The following is a 14,514-nucleotide window of genomic DNA, read 5'->3' on the forward strand; positions in this document are numbered from 1 at the left end:
CCCAATTCAAACACTTCTTCTTTAATGGAGTAATATTTTCAACTACCTAAAAGTATATAATGAAAATAAAAGAGGAAAGATTTACTTCTGAGTGTATTAAGTTTAACACTGAAATCAGATACATCTCTCACCATATTAAATTTTTTTTTTTTTCTGAAATTTATTGACAAATTGGTTTCCATACAACACCCAGTGCTCATCCCAAAAGGTGCCCTCCTCAATACCCATCACCCACCCTCTCCTCCCTCCCACCCCCCATCAACCCTCAGTTTGTTCTCAGTTTTTAACAGTCTCTTATGCTTTGGCTCTCTCCCATTCTAACCTCTTTTTTTTTTTTTTTTTTCCTTCCCCTCCCCCATGGGTTCCTGTTAAGTTTCTCAGGATCCACATAAGAGTGAGACCATATGGTATCTGTCTTTCTCTGTATGGCTTATTTCACTTAGCATCACACTCTCCAGTTCCATCCACGTTGCTACAAAAGGCCATATTTCATTTTTTCTCATTGCCATGTAATATTCCATTGTGTATATAAACCACAATTTCTTTATCCATTCATCAGTTGATGGACATTTAGGCTCTTTCCATAATTTGGCTATTGTTGAGAGTGCTGCTATGAACATTGGGGTACAAGTGGCCCTATGCATCAGTGCTCCTGTATCCCTTGGATAAATTCCTAGCAGTGCTATTGCTGGGTCATAGGGTAGGTCTATTTTTAATTTTCTGAGGAACCTCCACACTGCTTTCCAGAGCGGCTGCACCAATTTGCATTCCCACCAACAGTGCAAGAGGGTTCCCGTTTCTCCACATCCTCGCCAGCATCTATAGTCTCCTGATTTGTTCATTTTGGCCACTCTGACTGGCGTGAGGTGATACCTGAGTGTGGTTTTGATTTGTATTTCCCTGATAAGGAGCGACGCTGAACATCTTTTCATGTGCCTGTTGGCCATCCGGATGTCTTCTTTAGAGAAGTGTCTATTCATGTCACCATATTAAATTTTTAAAAAGCAAGGCAAGATGGGAGGGTGCTCCTTCCCTACTCATGACGTTTCCTTTCATGTGCAGGTGTTATAGTTCTCATCTCGCTCATATTCTCTACTCCTTCCTCACAAAGGGGAGCGATTAAACTAAATGGTAAATTTGGGAAGAATAAAATGACGATGTTCAGATAAGCAACTTCCCCTCTTTTTAATGTTTGGAAAAAGGTGCCTGCAGGGAGCTCTCTGCTCTCCTAGATGCTTCCAAGTCTTAGCTACAGCAAGCTACAGCACAGGGGGAGGCCCACTACGGTCCAGCACTGGCTGTGCTATGTGGAGCAGGTCAGCATTCCTAATTCTGGCAGTCCATTAGCAGGCTCATTCGGCTCTTATCCTTGGCTAATTTCTCCAGTCTGTATTATAGATATATGTGATACGTTTTAAACTTCATATGTAACCATTTCACTTTATTTCTCAATTTGCTTAGACTTGAGGTGGAAACGAAGGGTGCTATTTATTGGGCCCCAAAATTTCATTGACTTCAGTAGCACATTTAATTTTTCCAATACCTGTAAATGAGTAATTTCTCCTTCTCTCAGCTTTAGCTGAGACTGTAGATTTTCAATAATGCTGGATCCTGCTCCCATTCTTACAGCATCATAAAGATTGTTTCCATTTGCTGATACAGACATTGGTCCAAATGAATGATCATGAGGCTCATCCTATATTAAACAAACCATATACAGTTTTTCAGTTACTACAGACTGAGTTCCAAAACAAAATGGTTGTTAATTCTTGCTTTAAAATGTCTGTAACTTTTTCAAAGTCAGAAAATCATCTACAGTTCCTCAGTCCAATTAGCACTTCTTCAAGAATATTCACATGAGTTGCCTATGGAATGGCAAGGTCATAGTTGATAGCCAAAATGCTACCTGAATTTCCTTTACCATCATTCAGTTTATTTATTTTTTTAAATTGTATTATTTCTTTTGAGAGGGGAAGGGGGAGAGGGGGAGAGAGACAGAGACAGAGAAAGCTGGGGGAGAGCCAGAGAGAGAGAGAGAGTGTCCCAAAGAGCCTCCACAGTGTCAGTGTGGAGCTCACGTGGGGCTCAACCCACAAACTCTGAGATCACGACCTGAGTCAAAACTAAGAATTGGACGCTCAACCAACTGAGCCACCCAGGAATCCCATCATCGTTCAGTTTAACAACTAGGCACATGTAAGAAATAAAATACCACCTGAGACAGAAAAGATGTCTGTAGCCCTGCCATATCAACTCCACTTATTGAACTTGATCGTGACATTGTGGGAGTGCTAGAAACAGAAAATGGCTTCCGTTCCTTAGGGAGTAAAAAAAAAAAAAAAAAAAAAATTCAGATCACATTAAAGACTAAAATGGTAAAAAAAACTAGTAAACTTTTTTAGGATAAATGACAACAAAGACTCATTCTTATTTCCTCATAAAATGTTACAGATAGGATATCTGAAGTCTTTAATAAAGGCACAAATACTTAGTAACTTAAAAACTAGACAGACTTGGTCAAATCATCTAAGGAACCATTTATATTACAACATAATTTACTTTTAATGGAATGAGAATGTTTTTGTTCTAGCAAGTATATGAACTTCTTCATATGATTATACATTATGCGTATAACATAACCACCAATTAAACCTAATTCTTTAGAATCAGGTTGCTAATGAGTGTTACAAACCACAAATTTTCTGGCTTATCCATTTTATTTTTTTTAATGATTATTTATTTATTTTGACAGGGAAAGAGAGGGAGAGTGCAAGCAGGGAAAGGGCAGCGAAAGAGGGAGAGTAAGAATCTCAAGCAGGCTCTATGTTGTCCGCGCAGAGTCCAATGCAAGGCTCAAACTCACGATTGGGGTTAAGACCATGACCCAAGCCGAAATCAGGAGTCAGTCGCTCAACTGAATGAGTCACCCAGTTCCTCCCCATTTTATTTTTATTATGTATTTTTAAAATTCCAAATAAATTTGGGGCACCTGGGTGGCTCAGTTGGTTAAGCATCCGACTTTGGCTCGGGTCATGATCTCACGGTTTGAGAGTTTGAGCCCCATGTCGGGCTCTGTGCTGACATCTCAGAGCCTGGAGCCTTCTTCAGATTCTCTCTCTCTCTCTCTCTCTCTCTGCTCCTCCCCCACTCATGCTCTCTCTCTCTCTCTCTCTCTCAAAAACAAACATAAAAAAAATATTTGAAATAAATAAATAAATAAATAAATAAATAAAATTCCAAATAAATTCAAAAGGTAATCTCCATATACATGTAGGTAGTTTTAACATACCATGCTATCTATCAAGTATAGTCTAATCCTATACAGGAAACTCATTTTAAAAAATTACTTTCATTAACCAGAAATAAAGAGAATAAACTAGTTTTATTCCCACAGTGCCTAGGGGCCTAATGAGGTATATTAGTTTCAGTGAGAGAACACAAAATTCATTTAAAAATGGGCAAGAGGTTCTGTGATTCAAATCCTAGAAATCACAGATCTCTTTGGATAAACTTAAGTTACTTTGGATCTACCCTGACAGGCTACTGAATATTAGAATTTATCACTCTATTGATGTTAGACATTAGAAATGGTATTTATAAAGTATAACTAAAATTATATAACAACACCACTAACTGGTTACACCAAAAACAAAAACCAAAATTCAATACCTTTTCTTTTACTGCTTCTTGGGTGAAAACTGCTTTCTTCCTTTCTTGTTCAACTTTCATTTTCTCCATTTCTAACTGACTATTCAATAGTGTCTAATGGAGAAAAATATAGTTAGGTAATTTCTGTGAAGCTAAATCATCATTGTAAGTCAACTTTAAAGTCAAGAACATAAAACATATATTCCCATTTGTTTTACTACTAAAGACCAAGTTCCAAAAGTAGTCTTATGACCCATTTCATCATGGCATCTCATTAGTTCTTTACCATCCCCAACCATTCTCGGGTGGAAGCCCTAGAGGTGAGCAAACATTGGTGTTTTTTTTTTTGTTTTTTTTTTTGAGCAAACATAGTTAAATACCTTTTCTTTCCTTGTCTCTTCAAGTGTTCTTACATATTCATCTTTTAGGTTTTCTAATTCAACCTGGTACCTAGTAAGCCAGAGAGAAGTAAACAAAAAAAAGGAGATGATAGTACAGACTACTGAAAACTCACTACTTTATTAACTCTTCAATAGTAATTTCTATTTCCAGCTTGGTTTCCCAACCATATTTTCCAGATGATGTGGGTTTTACATCCAGAAGCTAAGCTACTACTTTTGTGCATTTTAGTGTATTGCTGCTCTATGCTAGGATTTAATTAAAAAAAAAAAGAATTTTGAATACCACCAGTCTATAACAGGTTCAGATTCTGCAAAAGCTTATTAGGGAGTTCTTTGAAAATGTTTATAGAAGTTCAGGTATTTTATTTCTTTTTTTTTTTATTTTATTTTTTTTTATTTTTTTTTTCAACGTTTATTTATTTTTGGGACAGAGAGAGACAGAGCATGAATGGGGGAGGGGCAGAGAGAGAGGGAGACACAGAATCAGAAACAGGCTCCAGGTTCTGAGCCATCAGCCCAGAGCCTGACGCAGGGCTCGAACTCACGGACTGCGAGATCGTGACCTGGCTGAAGTCGGACGCTTAACCGACTGCGCCACCCAGGCGCCCCCAGGTATTTTATTTCATAAATCATTTTTACTTCACCACTTTTTTCTAATTAAAATCTCTAAGGAAAAAAGAGAGTAAAACCACACTAATCACAGTCTTAATAAAAATTCAGAGGATGGCTTTTATAGCTTATGGTTCCAAAGAAGCCAGACATTTATTTAGAAAGACTGGAATACTGCTAAGACCCTTGTAAAATATAAAACTATAAAAATAACTCCCATGAGTGGTCTCCAAACTATGTTGTACTTACAGATTCCTTTAAAAAACCCGCTTAATGAATCCTTCCCCTGGAAAATGCAAATACATACAGAACATGCCACACAATTTCATGAACCTATGTAAAGTTCAGTGAATCCCCAAACCACCTGGCTATAATATTCTATTACTAATGATTCTGACTTGAAACACTTTAACATTCTTTTTTTTTTTACATGCTTTAATATGGCACAAAATACCAAGAATAACACTCAAGAAACATGCTCACCTACTATTTTCATCCTCCAGTTTTCTTAGCTTATTTTTCTCTGATTCTAGCTGGGCCTGAAATCTACTATTTTCCTGCCTTAAGAGAGAATTCTGTGACTCCATGGAGGACATTTGAATTTTGTTGGCAAGGAGTTCTTCTGTAGCTGCACGTTCTCTTTCAACTGCTGCTGCCAACAAGGTCTGGGATTCACCTGATTGTAGGGTAAAAAAGAAAAATCACATATATCCAAGAGGCCAAAATATCAAGTAGATTCTGACTTCAAACTGTTAATGATTCAAGGAGCCATATTGAAATCAGTTTATTGCCAAAAGCAGGACTGCCTCCAACAGACAAAAGAACAAATCTCAGCTTCTATCTGCTTTATTACTTTTTCCCAAAATATTTCAATTTGTATGTGGAGTCACATATTTTAAAATATCAACAAATGGTGCTGGAGCAACTGGATATCCACAGGCAAAAAGGAAAAAAAAGGAACCTCAAACTAAACTTCTACCATAAATGAAAATTAACTCAAAATGGATCATAAACTTAAACGTAAAACAAAACTGTAAAACAATAAAAAAAAAAAAACAAAAAACCACAGGAGAAATCTTCAGCATCTAGGGACAGGCAAGGAATATTTGTTAGACACCAAAAGCAGAGCCATTAAAGAAAAACAGATAAATTGGACACCTTCAAAATTTTAAACTTTTGCTTTTGCAAATAGGACAAAAAGACAAGCTACGGAGTTGGAGGGAAAAAATGCAAAACACATTATCTAAGTCTAGTGTCTAGAATATATAAAAAAAGTCTCAAAACTCAGTAGCGAAAATAAAGACAATCCAGTTAGAAAATGGGCAAGACATGAAAAGTTATTTCACTCAAGAGGCTATAGAAATGAAAAATAAGCACATGAAACAATATTCAACATTAGTCATTAGGGAAATGAAAATGAAAATCACAGTCAGATATCACTACACACCTGTCTGAACCACTATTAAGAAAAAACAGGGAAAAGACAACATCCTTGCTGGCAAGGATATGGAGCGACTAGATTCCTGTCACACCTACAGCCACTTTGGAAAAACGGTTTGGCATTTTTTAAAAAAACTAAACATACAACTACCCACACAACCCAGTAAGTGAACACTTAGGCATTCACCAGAGAAATGAAAATATGTTCACTCTAAAACCTGGACAAGAATGTTCAGCAGAGCTTTATTTGTGTGAAAAAATCTAGAATGAGCCCAGATATCCTTCATTAGGTAGATGGTTAAAGAAAATGCGCTATGCACATACCATGGAAACACAATGAGCAATGAAAAGACTAAATCACTGATACACACAGTATGTAATTCTATTACTGTAACATTTTGAAATTCCATAATTTTAGACTGAGGACAGATTAGTGATTGCCAAGATTTGAGACAGGTGAGAAAGGCCACGAGGATGGCAAAGTGAGGTTTTAAAAGGACAACGTAAAGGATCTTTGTGGTGTTAGAAGTGTTCAACATCTTGAGTGCAGAGATGGGGACATGAACCCACACAAATGACAAAATTGTGCAGTACTTAATACAGACACACAAAAATGAGTACCATTAAAACTGGGAAAATCTGATTAAAATCAGTAGATTGTATCAAGTCAATGTAATGGTTGTGGTATTATATTTTAATTTTGCAGTGTTAACATTTGGGGATGTTGGATAAAGCATGCAAAGTACCAACTGTATTATTTCTTATAACTGCAAGTGAATCTACAATTATCTCGATAAAAATTTTCAACTAAAAAAAGATTAGTGCATACAACTCAAGATTTAACCAAAAATTCTACTTCTCCCCCCCACCAAAATAGACTTAACACCATCTCTATTTTTCACTTTATATTGTTATATACTGTATCTGTGCTATTTTCTTTTTCTTTTTCTTAATTTGAGAGAGATAGAGTGAGAGGGGTAGATGGGCTGAGGGAGAGAGAGAGAACCTTAAAGCAAGCTCCAAGCTCAGTGCAGAGCCGGTCATGGGGCTCGATCCCACAACCCTGGGATCATGACCTGAGCTAAAATCAAGAGTTGGATGCTCAACCAACTGAGCCACCCAGGTGGCCCTCTGTGCTCCTATTAAAAATACTATTTACCGGGCGCCTGGGTGGCTCAGTCGGTTAAGCGTCCGACTTCGGCTCAGGTCACGATCCGATGGTCCGTGAGTTCGAGCCCCGCATCACGCTCTGTGCTGACAGCTCTGAGCCTGGAGCCTGCTTCGGATTCTGTGTCTCCCTCTCTCTCTCTGCTCCTCCCCCGTTCATGTTCTGTCTCTCTCTGTCTCAAAAATAAACAAACATTTAAAAAAAAAAATACTATTTACTACATCTGTCCCTTGGCTTTGCCTACATTCCAGCACAATACCACATACCCTCGAGTGTATGTAAACTCCAGTTTAAAAACCACAAAAATAACAGCTTCTACTTTTCATTTATTGCAAAATAATTATTCTTTTCATGAGGTGTCATTTTCAGATGTCTTATTTTCATAACAAATGGGTCTCAATAACAATTGATGGACCCCAAAACTTATACCTACAAATTACACAACATATAAGGGTTCATTAAGTTCACTGATTATTTAAGCAGATGAATCTTTTTCCAGACATTGTCTCACATGGAACTCAAAAAAAAAAAAAAAAAAAAAAGACAAAGGAGGAACTACTCTCATTACAGCAGCCTAGAGAGATACATCGAGCACCTCTCATTTACAGAGCTTCCCTCTCACCATGACAGCTAGTCCTAAGACATCTAAGGGATCTAGCAAATACTGTTTGAAAACCACTAATCTAGTTTACCCCTCATGGCTTACAAGGACACCCATTCAGGCCTGCTTTTATCACTAGACCACAGTGTCTCAAATGACAGTTATATTTAGGCACAGAATGGGACACATGAATTTTTCATGAACTTGCCAGCTTCTGGGATATCTAATATATGTATATGTATATACATGTACATATACATGCATATGTACTAGTCTATGCTTGCATAAACATCTTAGAATAATTTTCTTAATAACATCACAGAAGGGCAATCTGGGGCATTTCTATAAAAAAGACTCTAAAGACTCCACATCATCTGTCTAGTAGAGTTTGATCGGGATCCTCCTTAGATCTATCTCTGCTCCTGGAATTCTACCAACAACTAGAATCCTGATTTCTACATCCTACATTATTGCAGACAAGCTAGAAAGGGGTCAGATTTAGCAAGAGACAAGGAAAAAAATGAGTGCAGCAGTCTGTAAAAATGAAAGGATGGCATGCTAGTATTTGGGATATTATCTGACACACTGTGTAAGGGAAAACAAGTGGTTTGAAAGGGTCAATTAGGATATTAGAAAATAAATGTAAAAAAAGAGAAGAGGTAAAAATCTACAACTTAGACATAAGATATAACTATCAGATCAAGAATTTCAATTTTATGCCATTATTCTAATTCTATAAACAAGCTTCCACACTGAGCTTAAGAACTAAAGAAATCAGTTACCAAGCCTATCAGAAAGATTCTTCTCTAACTTCTCCCACGATGATGTCTGGGACCCTAGAGTTGCTTGCAAATTTTCTATCTGTCGAAGCAATGGTCTTGTTGTTGATGAAACACTTTGACTCAGCTCTTGGTTTCGATTCTCTGCTTCCTGAAGTCTCTGAATGGTGAAATTCTTAAGTCATTACCACTAACAGCAATAAAAGCTCTAAAAACACTAGCAAACAAACTTTATGAGAGATTTCTGGACAATATTGTTTCCCCAAGAAAAAATTATTTACATTATTTTCCAATTATTCAATCTTTAAATTAGAGTTACGAAGCATAACAGTATGTAAATAAGTGCTTCTTTATAAGGTTTTCAAACATAAAGATAGCTTTTGATTACCTGAAGGTAAAAGAGACTATCATCCAAACCTCCCAGCAATTGTCTCATCACCCAAATATTTCTAAGTATTTATAAAAACAGAAAGATCAATCTGAGTTGCATTTTCTCTCCCTTTTCCCATTCATGTTCACTTATTGAAAATTAACAGAGTGGTCTCCTATCTACCTAACAGTAATCAAAGACTGATAATAATAAACTAGTTATAACAAACAAAAAGACAATACTGAGAAATAAATTTATCACAAATTATTTTCCATAAAAAAACCTAGGGCTTTTCATGTTTCTTTTTTTTAAGGTGCCCCCTCTGATTTTTTTCATATAAGGCACAAAACAATACAGCAAATGCTAAGTATGGTAGTAATCACCTCAATTCCATGAACAGTATCCCCACCGAGCCATTTTTTATTTCTAGGAAAACACATCTTGGATTTGTGTTTAGAAAACTGTGACAGTACCTGCTGGAGTTCACCGATCTCATGGCGTAAATAATCCTCTCTTCTGGCAGCTGCTTGCTCTGCACGTTGCAGTGCCAGCCTGAGGTCTCCCACCTGTATGAGAACCCGTACACACTAGCACAGACGGTAACAAAACATTACCCGCAACTTCCTACCTGCATACTGTGTTGTGCGCACTTGCTGTTTATGTAGAATACTTCTACTATCCAATGAGTTTTTTCACATGATTAGCACACAGCCCATTCATCAAGCAATTCTAAACTGTATATGTACCCAATATATACTCAGAAAACCACTGTTAGGCCAAAAAAAAAGCATATAAATAGGTACAAGGCACAGCCACTGTACAATACAGAAGGAGAGACAATGCATCTATAAATATTCGCAATGTAAAGCAGAATGTGATAGCTATAAAAGCAAGCTGCTATTCCTAATACACAACTGCAGATGTAAACTGCTACAGTGTTTCTGTAAAACATTATGAAGACATGTTTAAAGGATCATAAAATTTTTCACCTTTTTCACTTGGTCATCTAGTCTTGAGAATTGACTCAACAAAAGCAGATATAAATGTAAAAGATACTCCCCACTTTGCTGTTAGCTAGACTAGCAAAAATAGACAAAACAGGAAATATTCCACATATCCACCAGTAATCTATTTTTGCAAAGTTTGATACATGAATATAATATTCCCATTAAAAATTATGATGAATGTGGGCGCCGGGGTGGTTCAGTCAGTTAAGCATCTGACTCCTGATTCTGGCCCAGGTCATGATCTCACAGTTCCATGAGACTGAGCTTGTGTCAGGCTCTGAGCTGACAGCATACATTCTCTCTCCCTCTCTGCCTCTTTCCCACATACGTGTGTGGGCATACTCTCTCTCTCTCTCAAAATAAATAAACTTAAAAAAAATTATGATGAATGTGAAGAATATGTAAAAATTTATAATTAAATCTTAAATGAAAAAACTAATATATATGGTATCAATTACTTAAAAATACATAGAAAGGTAAGAAGAAGTTAATACACAAAACTGACGTTACTTATAAAAGGTGATAATTTTATAAATAGTACCACCATATGCTCTCTGTCTCCCATTCCCCTACTTTTTGTTATTATGCTAGTGTATATGCAGAGGTATATAGGTAAATTTATAGACCTGTATATTTTCTTTCATTTACAAACAGAAACACTGAAAAAACAAACCAAACACTAGTAAAATGGCTACTTATAGGCAAAGAAAGAGGACAGGGAGGAGCTAAGTTGGAAACAAATGTTGTCTCGATATACGGTTATATAGTTCTCACTTTGGAATCATGTAAATGTTCTACATATTTATGTAAAATTAAATCAAAATTGCACTGCGCTCAATGAGGAAAGAATGATCTTTTCAATAAATGGTCCTGTGACAGCTGGACATCCATGTGCAAAAAACCTAAATGCAAGAGCTAAAACTATAAAATTCTTAGAAGGAAACAGGGGAACACCTGCATGACCTTGGACTAAGCAATGGTGTCTTAAATACGATGCCTGAAGCACAGGCAACAAAAGAAAAAATAAAGAAGATGGACTTCACCAAAATTAAAAAAACCTATACATCAAAGGACACTATTGAGAAAATGAAAGACAACCTATAAAATGGGAAAAAATATTTGCAAATCCTACCTTTGATAAAGACCTAATATGCAGAACACATAAACAACTCTCACAACTCAACAATTTAAAAATGAGCAAAGGATATGAGTGTTTGAATAAATTTCTCCAAAGAAGATGCAAAAATATATATATGGCCAGTAAGCACATAAAAAGATGCTCAACATCATTAGTCATTAAGGAAATATAAACAAATACACCACAATCAGATACCATTTCATACCCACTAAAAGGGCTATTAAAAAAAAAAAAAAGAAGGGGCGCCTGGGTGGCTCAGTCGGTTAAGCGGCCGACTTCGGCTCAGGTCATAATCTCGCAGGCCGTGAGTTCGAGCCCCGCGTCGGGCTCTGTGCTGACAGCTCAGAGCCTGGAGCCTGTTTCAGATTCTGTGTCTCCCTCTCTCTGACCCTCCCCCGTTCATGCTCTGTCTCTCTCTGTCTCAAAAATAAACGTTAAAAAAAAAATTATTTTTTAAAATAAAAAAAAAAAAAAAGAAGGTAACAAACACTGGCAAAAGATAGAAACTAAAACCCTCACATATTGCTGATGAGAATGTAAAATGGTGTAGGTGTTGTGGAAAGTCTGGCAGCTCTTCACAAAGTTATATATAGGATTACCAAACTAACCTAAGGATATATGTCAAAGAGAATTTTTTTTAATAATTTTTTTTAATGTTTATTTATTTTTGAGAAAGAAACAGAGCACAGGGAATGAAGCCATCAGAGACAGAGGGAGACACAGAATCCAAAGCAGGCTTCAGGCTCTGAGCTGTCAGCACAGAGCCCGACACAGGCCTTAAACCCACGAACTGCAAGATCATGACCTGAGCCGAAGTCGGATGCTTAACCGAATGAGCCACCCAGGTGCCCTATGTCTAAGAGAATTTAAAATAAATGTTTACACAAAAATGCGTACGTGAATGTTTATAGTAGTATTATTTGTAATAACCAAAAGTGAAAATAACCCAAGTATCCATCAACTGATGATTTTGTAAGACAAAGCCTGACAAATTTTGGTTTTCCTCCCTTATCTGAACTGTATGGACTCCCCCAGTTGTTATGAATAAGCTCAGGAGTTATATGGATTCTCCTAAAATTATACACAATGTCTAGTATTTATCTGCATAGGTGCAGTAACACAGTCTGCCTTTCACAATATTCTGTAGTAAGTCTGAAATTCACCAAAAATAAGCAGTACTAGAATAATGTAGGTATCACTTTAACAATGGTTTAAAAAAACACACAATGTTAAAAAAAAAAATTTAAAAAAAAAAGGGGGGGGGGCGCCTGGGTGGCTCAGTCGGTTAAGCGGCCGACTTCGGCTCAGGTCATGATCTCACGGTCCGTGGGTTCAAGCCCCATGTCCGGCTCTGTGCTGACAGCTCAGAGCCTGGAGCCTGTTTCAGATTCTGTGTCTCCCTCTTTCTCTGATCCTCCCCTGTTCATGCTCTCTGTCTCAAAAATAAATAAATGTTAAAAAAAAACAAAAAAAAAAAACAACAAAAAACACAAGACTGGCACAATACAGTACTCTTAGAAAAAAGTGTCCAACAAGATTAGAAACAAAATATAACACCTGTACCACTAAATAAAGTTTGACTCAAACCAGCTAATGTATTCTTTAATTTGTAAAAGCACAAAGTTTTTAAAGACTAATTTAATTATTATCTCTTGCTTACTTGAATCGCTAACGTTTCTTGCTGCTGACGGGCTTCTTCTTGGGCCTTGTCTAGTGCTGCAGAAAGTTCTTCTTTGGCTTTCATTTCACGACTCAGAGCAGCTTCCTGTGCCTCGCTATCTTTTGCAGCATTGGCTTTGTGGAGATCAGTAAGTTCTCTTAAAAAATTGGATTGATAATTTTTATTTAAAATAGTTAATTACATGACCAAGTTAAGGAAGTTTGCATATAGATTTCCCTAGGAGCTACACAATAAGGGAGAGTTCACCCCATAATAAACACTGACCACAGTAAGGACTCTCTGTTGAACTTGCTCTGACCAACTACAAGTCCATACATAGCCAAGTTTATAAATATTGTTAGTGATCAAATAACAGAAGAAGTATTTCTTCAACATCCTGTTCTGATAATTGATTTTCAATGAGTTGTATATTTGTTCATTTTCTTACTTGTATGCACTATCCAGAGCAGCTTGAATACTTCGGTTCTTTTCTTCAAGTTCATCCATGTCTACCTGAAGTCGACCAAGATCCTTCTCTTGGCGTTCTACCACAGAATTTAGTTTTTTAATGTTTTCTCTATGTTGTTTCTCAACCTCTTCTTTGCCATCAAGGACCTATAAAACAGACAAAAGTATTTTTCAATTAATAACACCATGGTAAATAATTGTATTCCAGGAATCTTGAGTGTTACAGTAATGAAGAAAAATCTTAACTATCATCTATTAAATTGCTTGACAAATTCTTCCCATGATATATCCCAATAAATTATTCTAAATGTTTTATAAACCATGGCTAATTGTTCATATAGGAAGTAATAACAATATATATATTTAGATAATAGTTAATATTCACCTGTTTTAAATGTTGCAACTCTTCTTCTAGCTCTTTAACTTTTTTGTTCAGTTTTGCAATAATATTTTCATTTTCTTTGTCTTTAGCTCTTAATTTCTTAATAATGTTAGAATTATGCAGCTGCTGTTTTGAAAGTTTTTCTCCTAGCAATGGCAAAAAAAAAAAAAATTTTCAAATAATGATTCCTTAAGAATCTGGATAGTGTGTTGGATCTAACCAGTGACATAAAATGATAGAGTATTTTTAAAATCACAATATTATAACCATGAACATTAAATTGATTGGGACAACCATCAATAAATGCTAAAATTACTAGATGGAAGGGTGATAGGTAACAGAATATTTTTAGCCTTAAGAAATCATTCCCACAGGCAAACCATAAGAGACTCTTCCATAACAGAGAACAAACTGAGGGTTGCTAGCAGGGAGGTAAATGGGGGGAAGGGCTAAATGGGTGATGGGCATTAAGGATGGCACTTGTTGGGATGAGCACTGGGTGTTATATGTAAGTAATGAATCACTGGGTTCTACTCCTGAAACCAATACTACAATGTATGTTAACTAACTTGAATTTAAATAAATAATTTTTTTAAAATTCATTCCCACATATTGCTTACGAATTACAAATGGAAAAATCTACTTGTAATACAATGGAGAAATCTGGCTATTACCATCTTAACCATTTAGTTAGTCACCAGTGATCTTTCTTACCAGAAATTTTATCTGAATCTAATCATGAGAAGGACAAATTCCTGAACATAGGGCATACTATAGGAAAACTGGCCTGGATTCTACGAAGTCTTTAAAGTCATGAAGAGAGACCTATCGCTAGACTGATGA

At 36.4% G+C, this 14,514-nt stretch overlaps 1 protein-coding gene across 1 annotated transcript in view; it reads right to left on the reverse strand.

Annotated features, from left to right (window-relative positions):
* TMF1 (TATA element modulatory factor 1) overlaps positions 1-14,514 on the reverse strand; it is a 37,313-nt gene that overhangs the window by 4,259 nt on the left and 18,540 nt on the right. The window contains exons 6-15 of the mRNA XM_043587902.1: positions 13,675-13,817; positions 13,270-13,436; positions 12,822-12,978; positions 9,490-9,582; positions 8,650-8,806; positions 5,142-5,334; positions 4,029-4,098; positions 3,670-3,762; positions 2,216-2,317; positions 1,544-1,696 (exon numbers count right to left, since the gene is read on the reverse strand). Of these exons, the coding sequence (XP_043443837.1) occupies positions 1,544-1,696; positions 2,216-2,317; positions 3,670-3,762; positions 4,029-4,098; positions 5,142-5,334; positions 8,650-8,806; positions 9,490-9,582; positions 12,822-12,978; positions 13,270-13,436; positions 13,675-13,817 (1,328 nt within the window). The remainder of the gene's footprint in view (positions 1-1,543; positions 1,697-2,215; positions 2,318-3,669; positions 3,763-4,028; positions 4,099-5,141; positions 5,335-8,649; positions 8,807-9,489; positions 9,583-12,821; positions 12,979-13,269; positions 13,437-13,674; positions 13,818-14,514) is intronic.

Source organism: Prionailurus bengalensis, chromosome A2, assembly GCF_016509475.1.
Source record: "Prionailurus bengalensis isolate Pbe53 chromosome A2, Fcat_Pben_1.1_paternal_pri, whole genome shotgun sequence".
Lineage (NCBI taxonomy): Eukaryota > Metazoa > Chordata > Mammalia > Carnivora > Felidae > Prionailurus > Prionailurus bengalensis.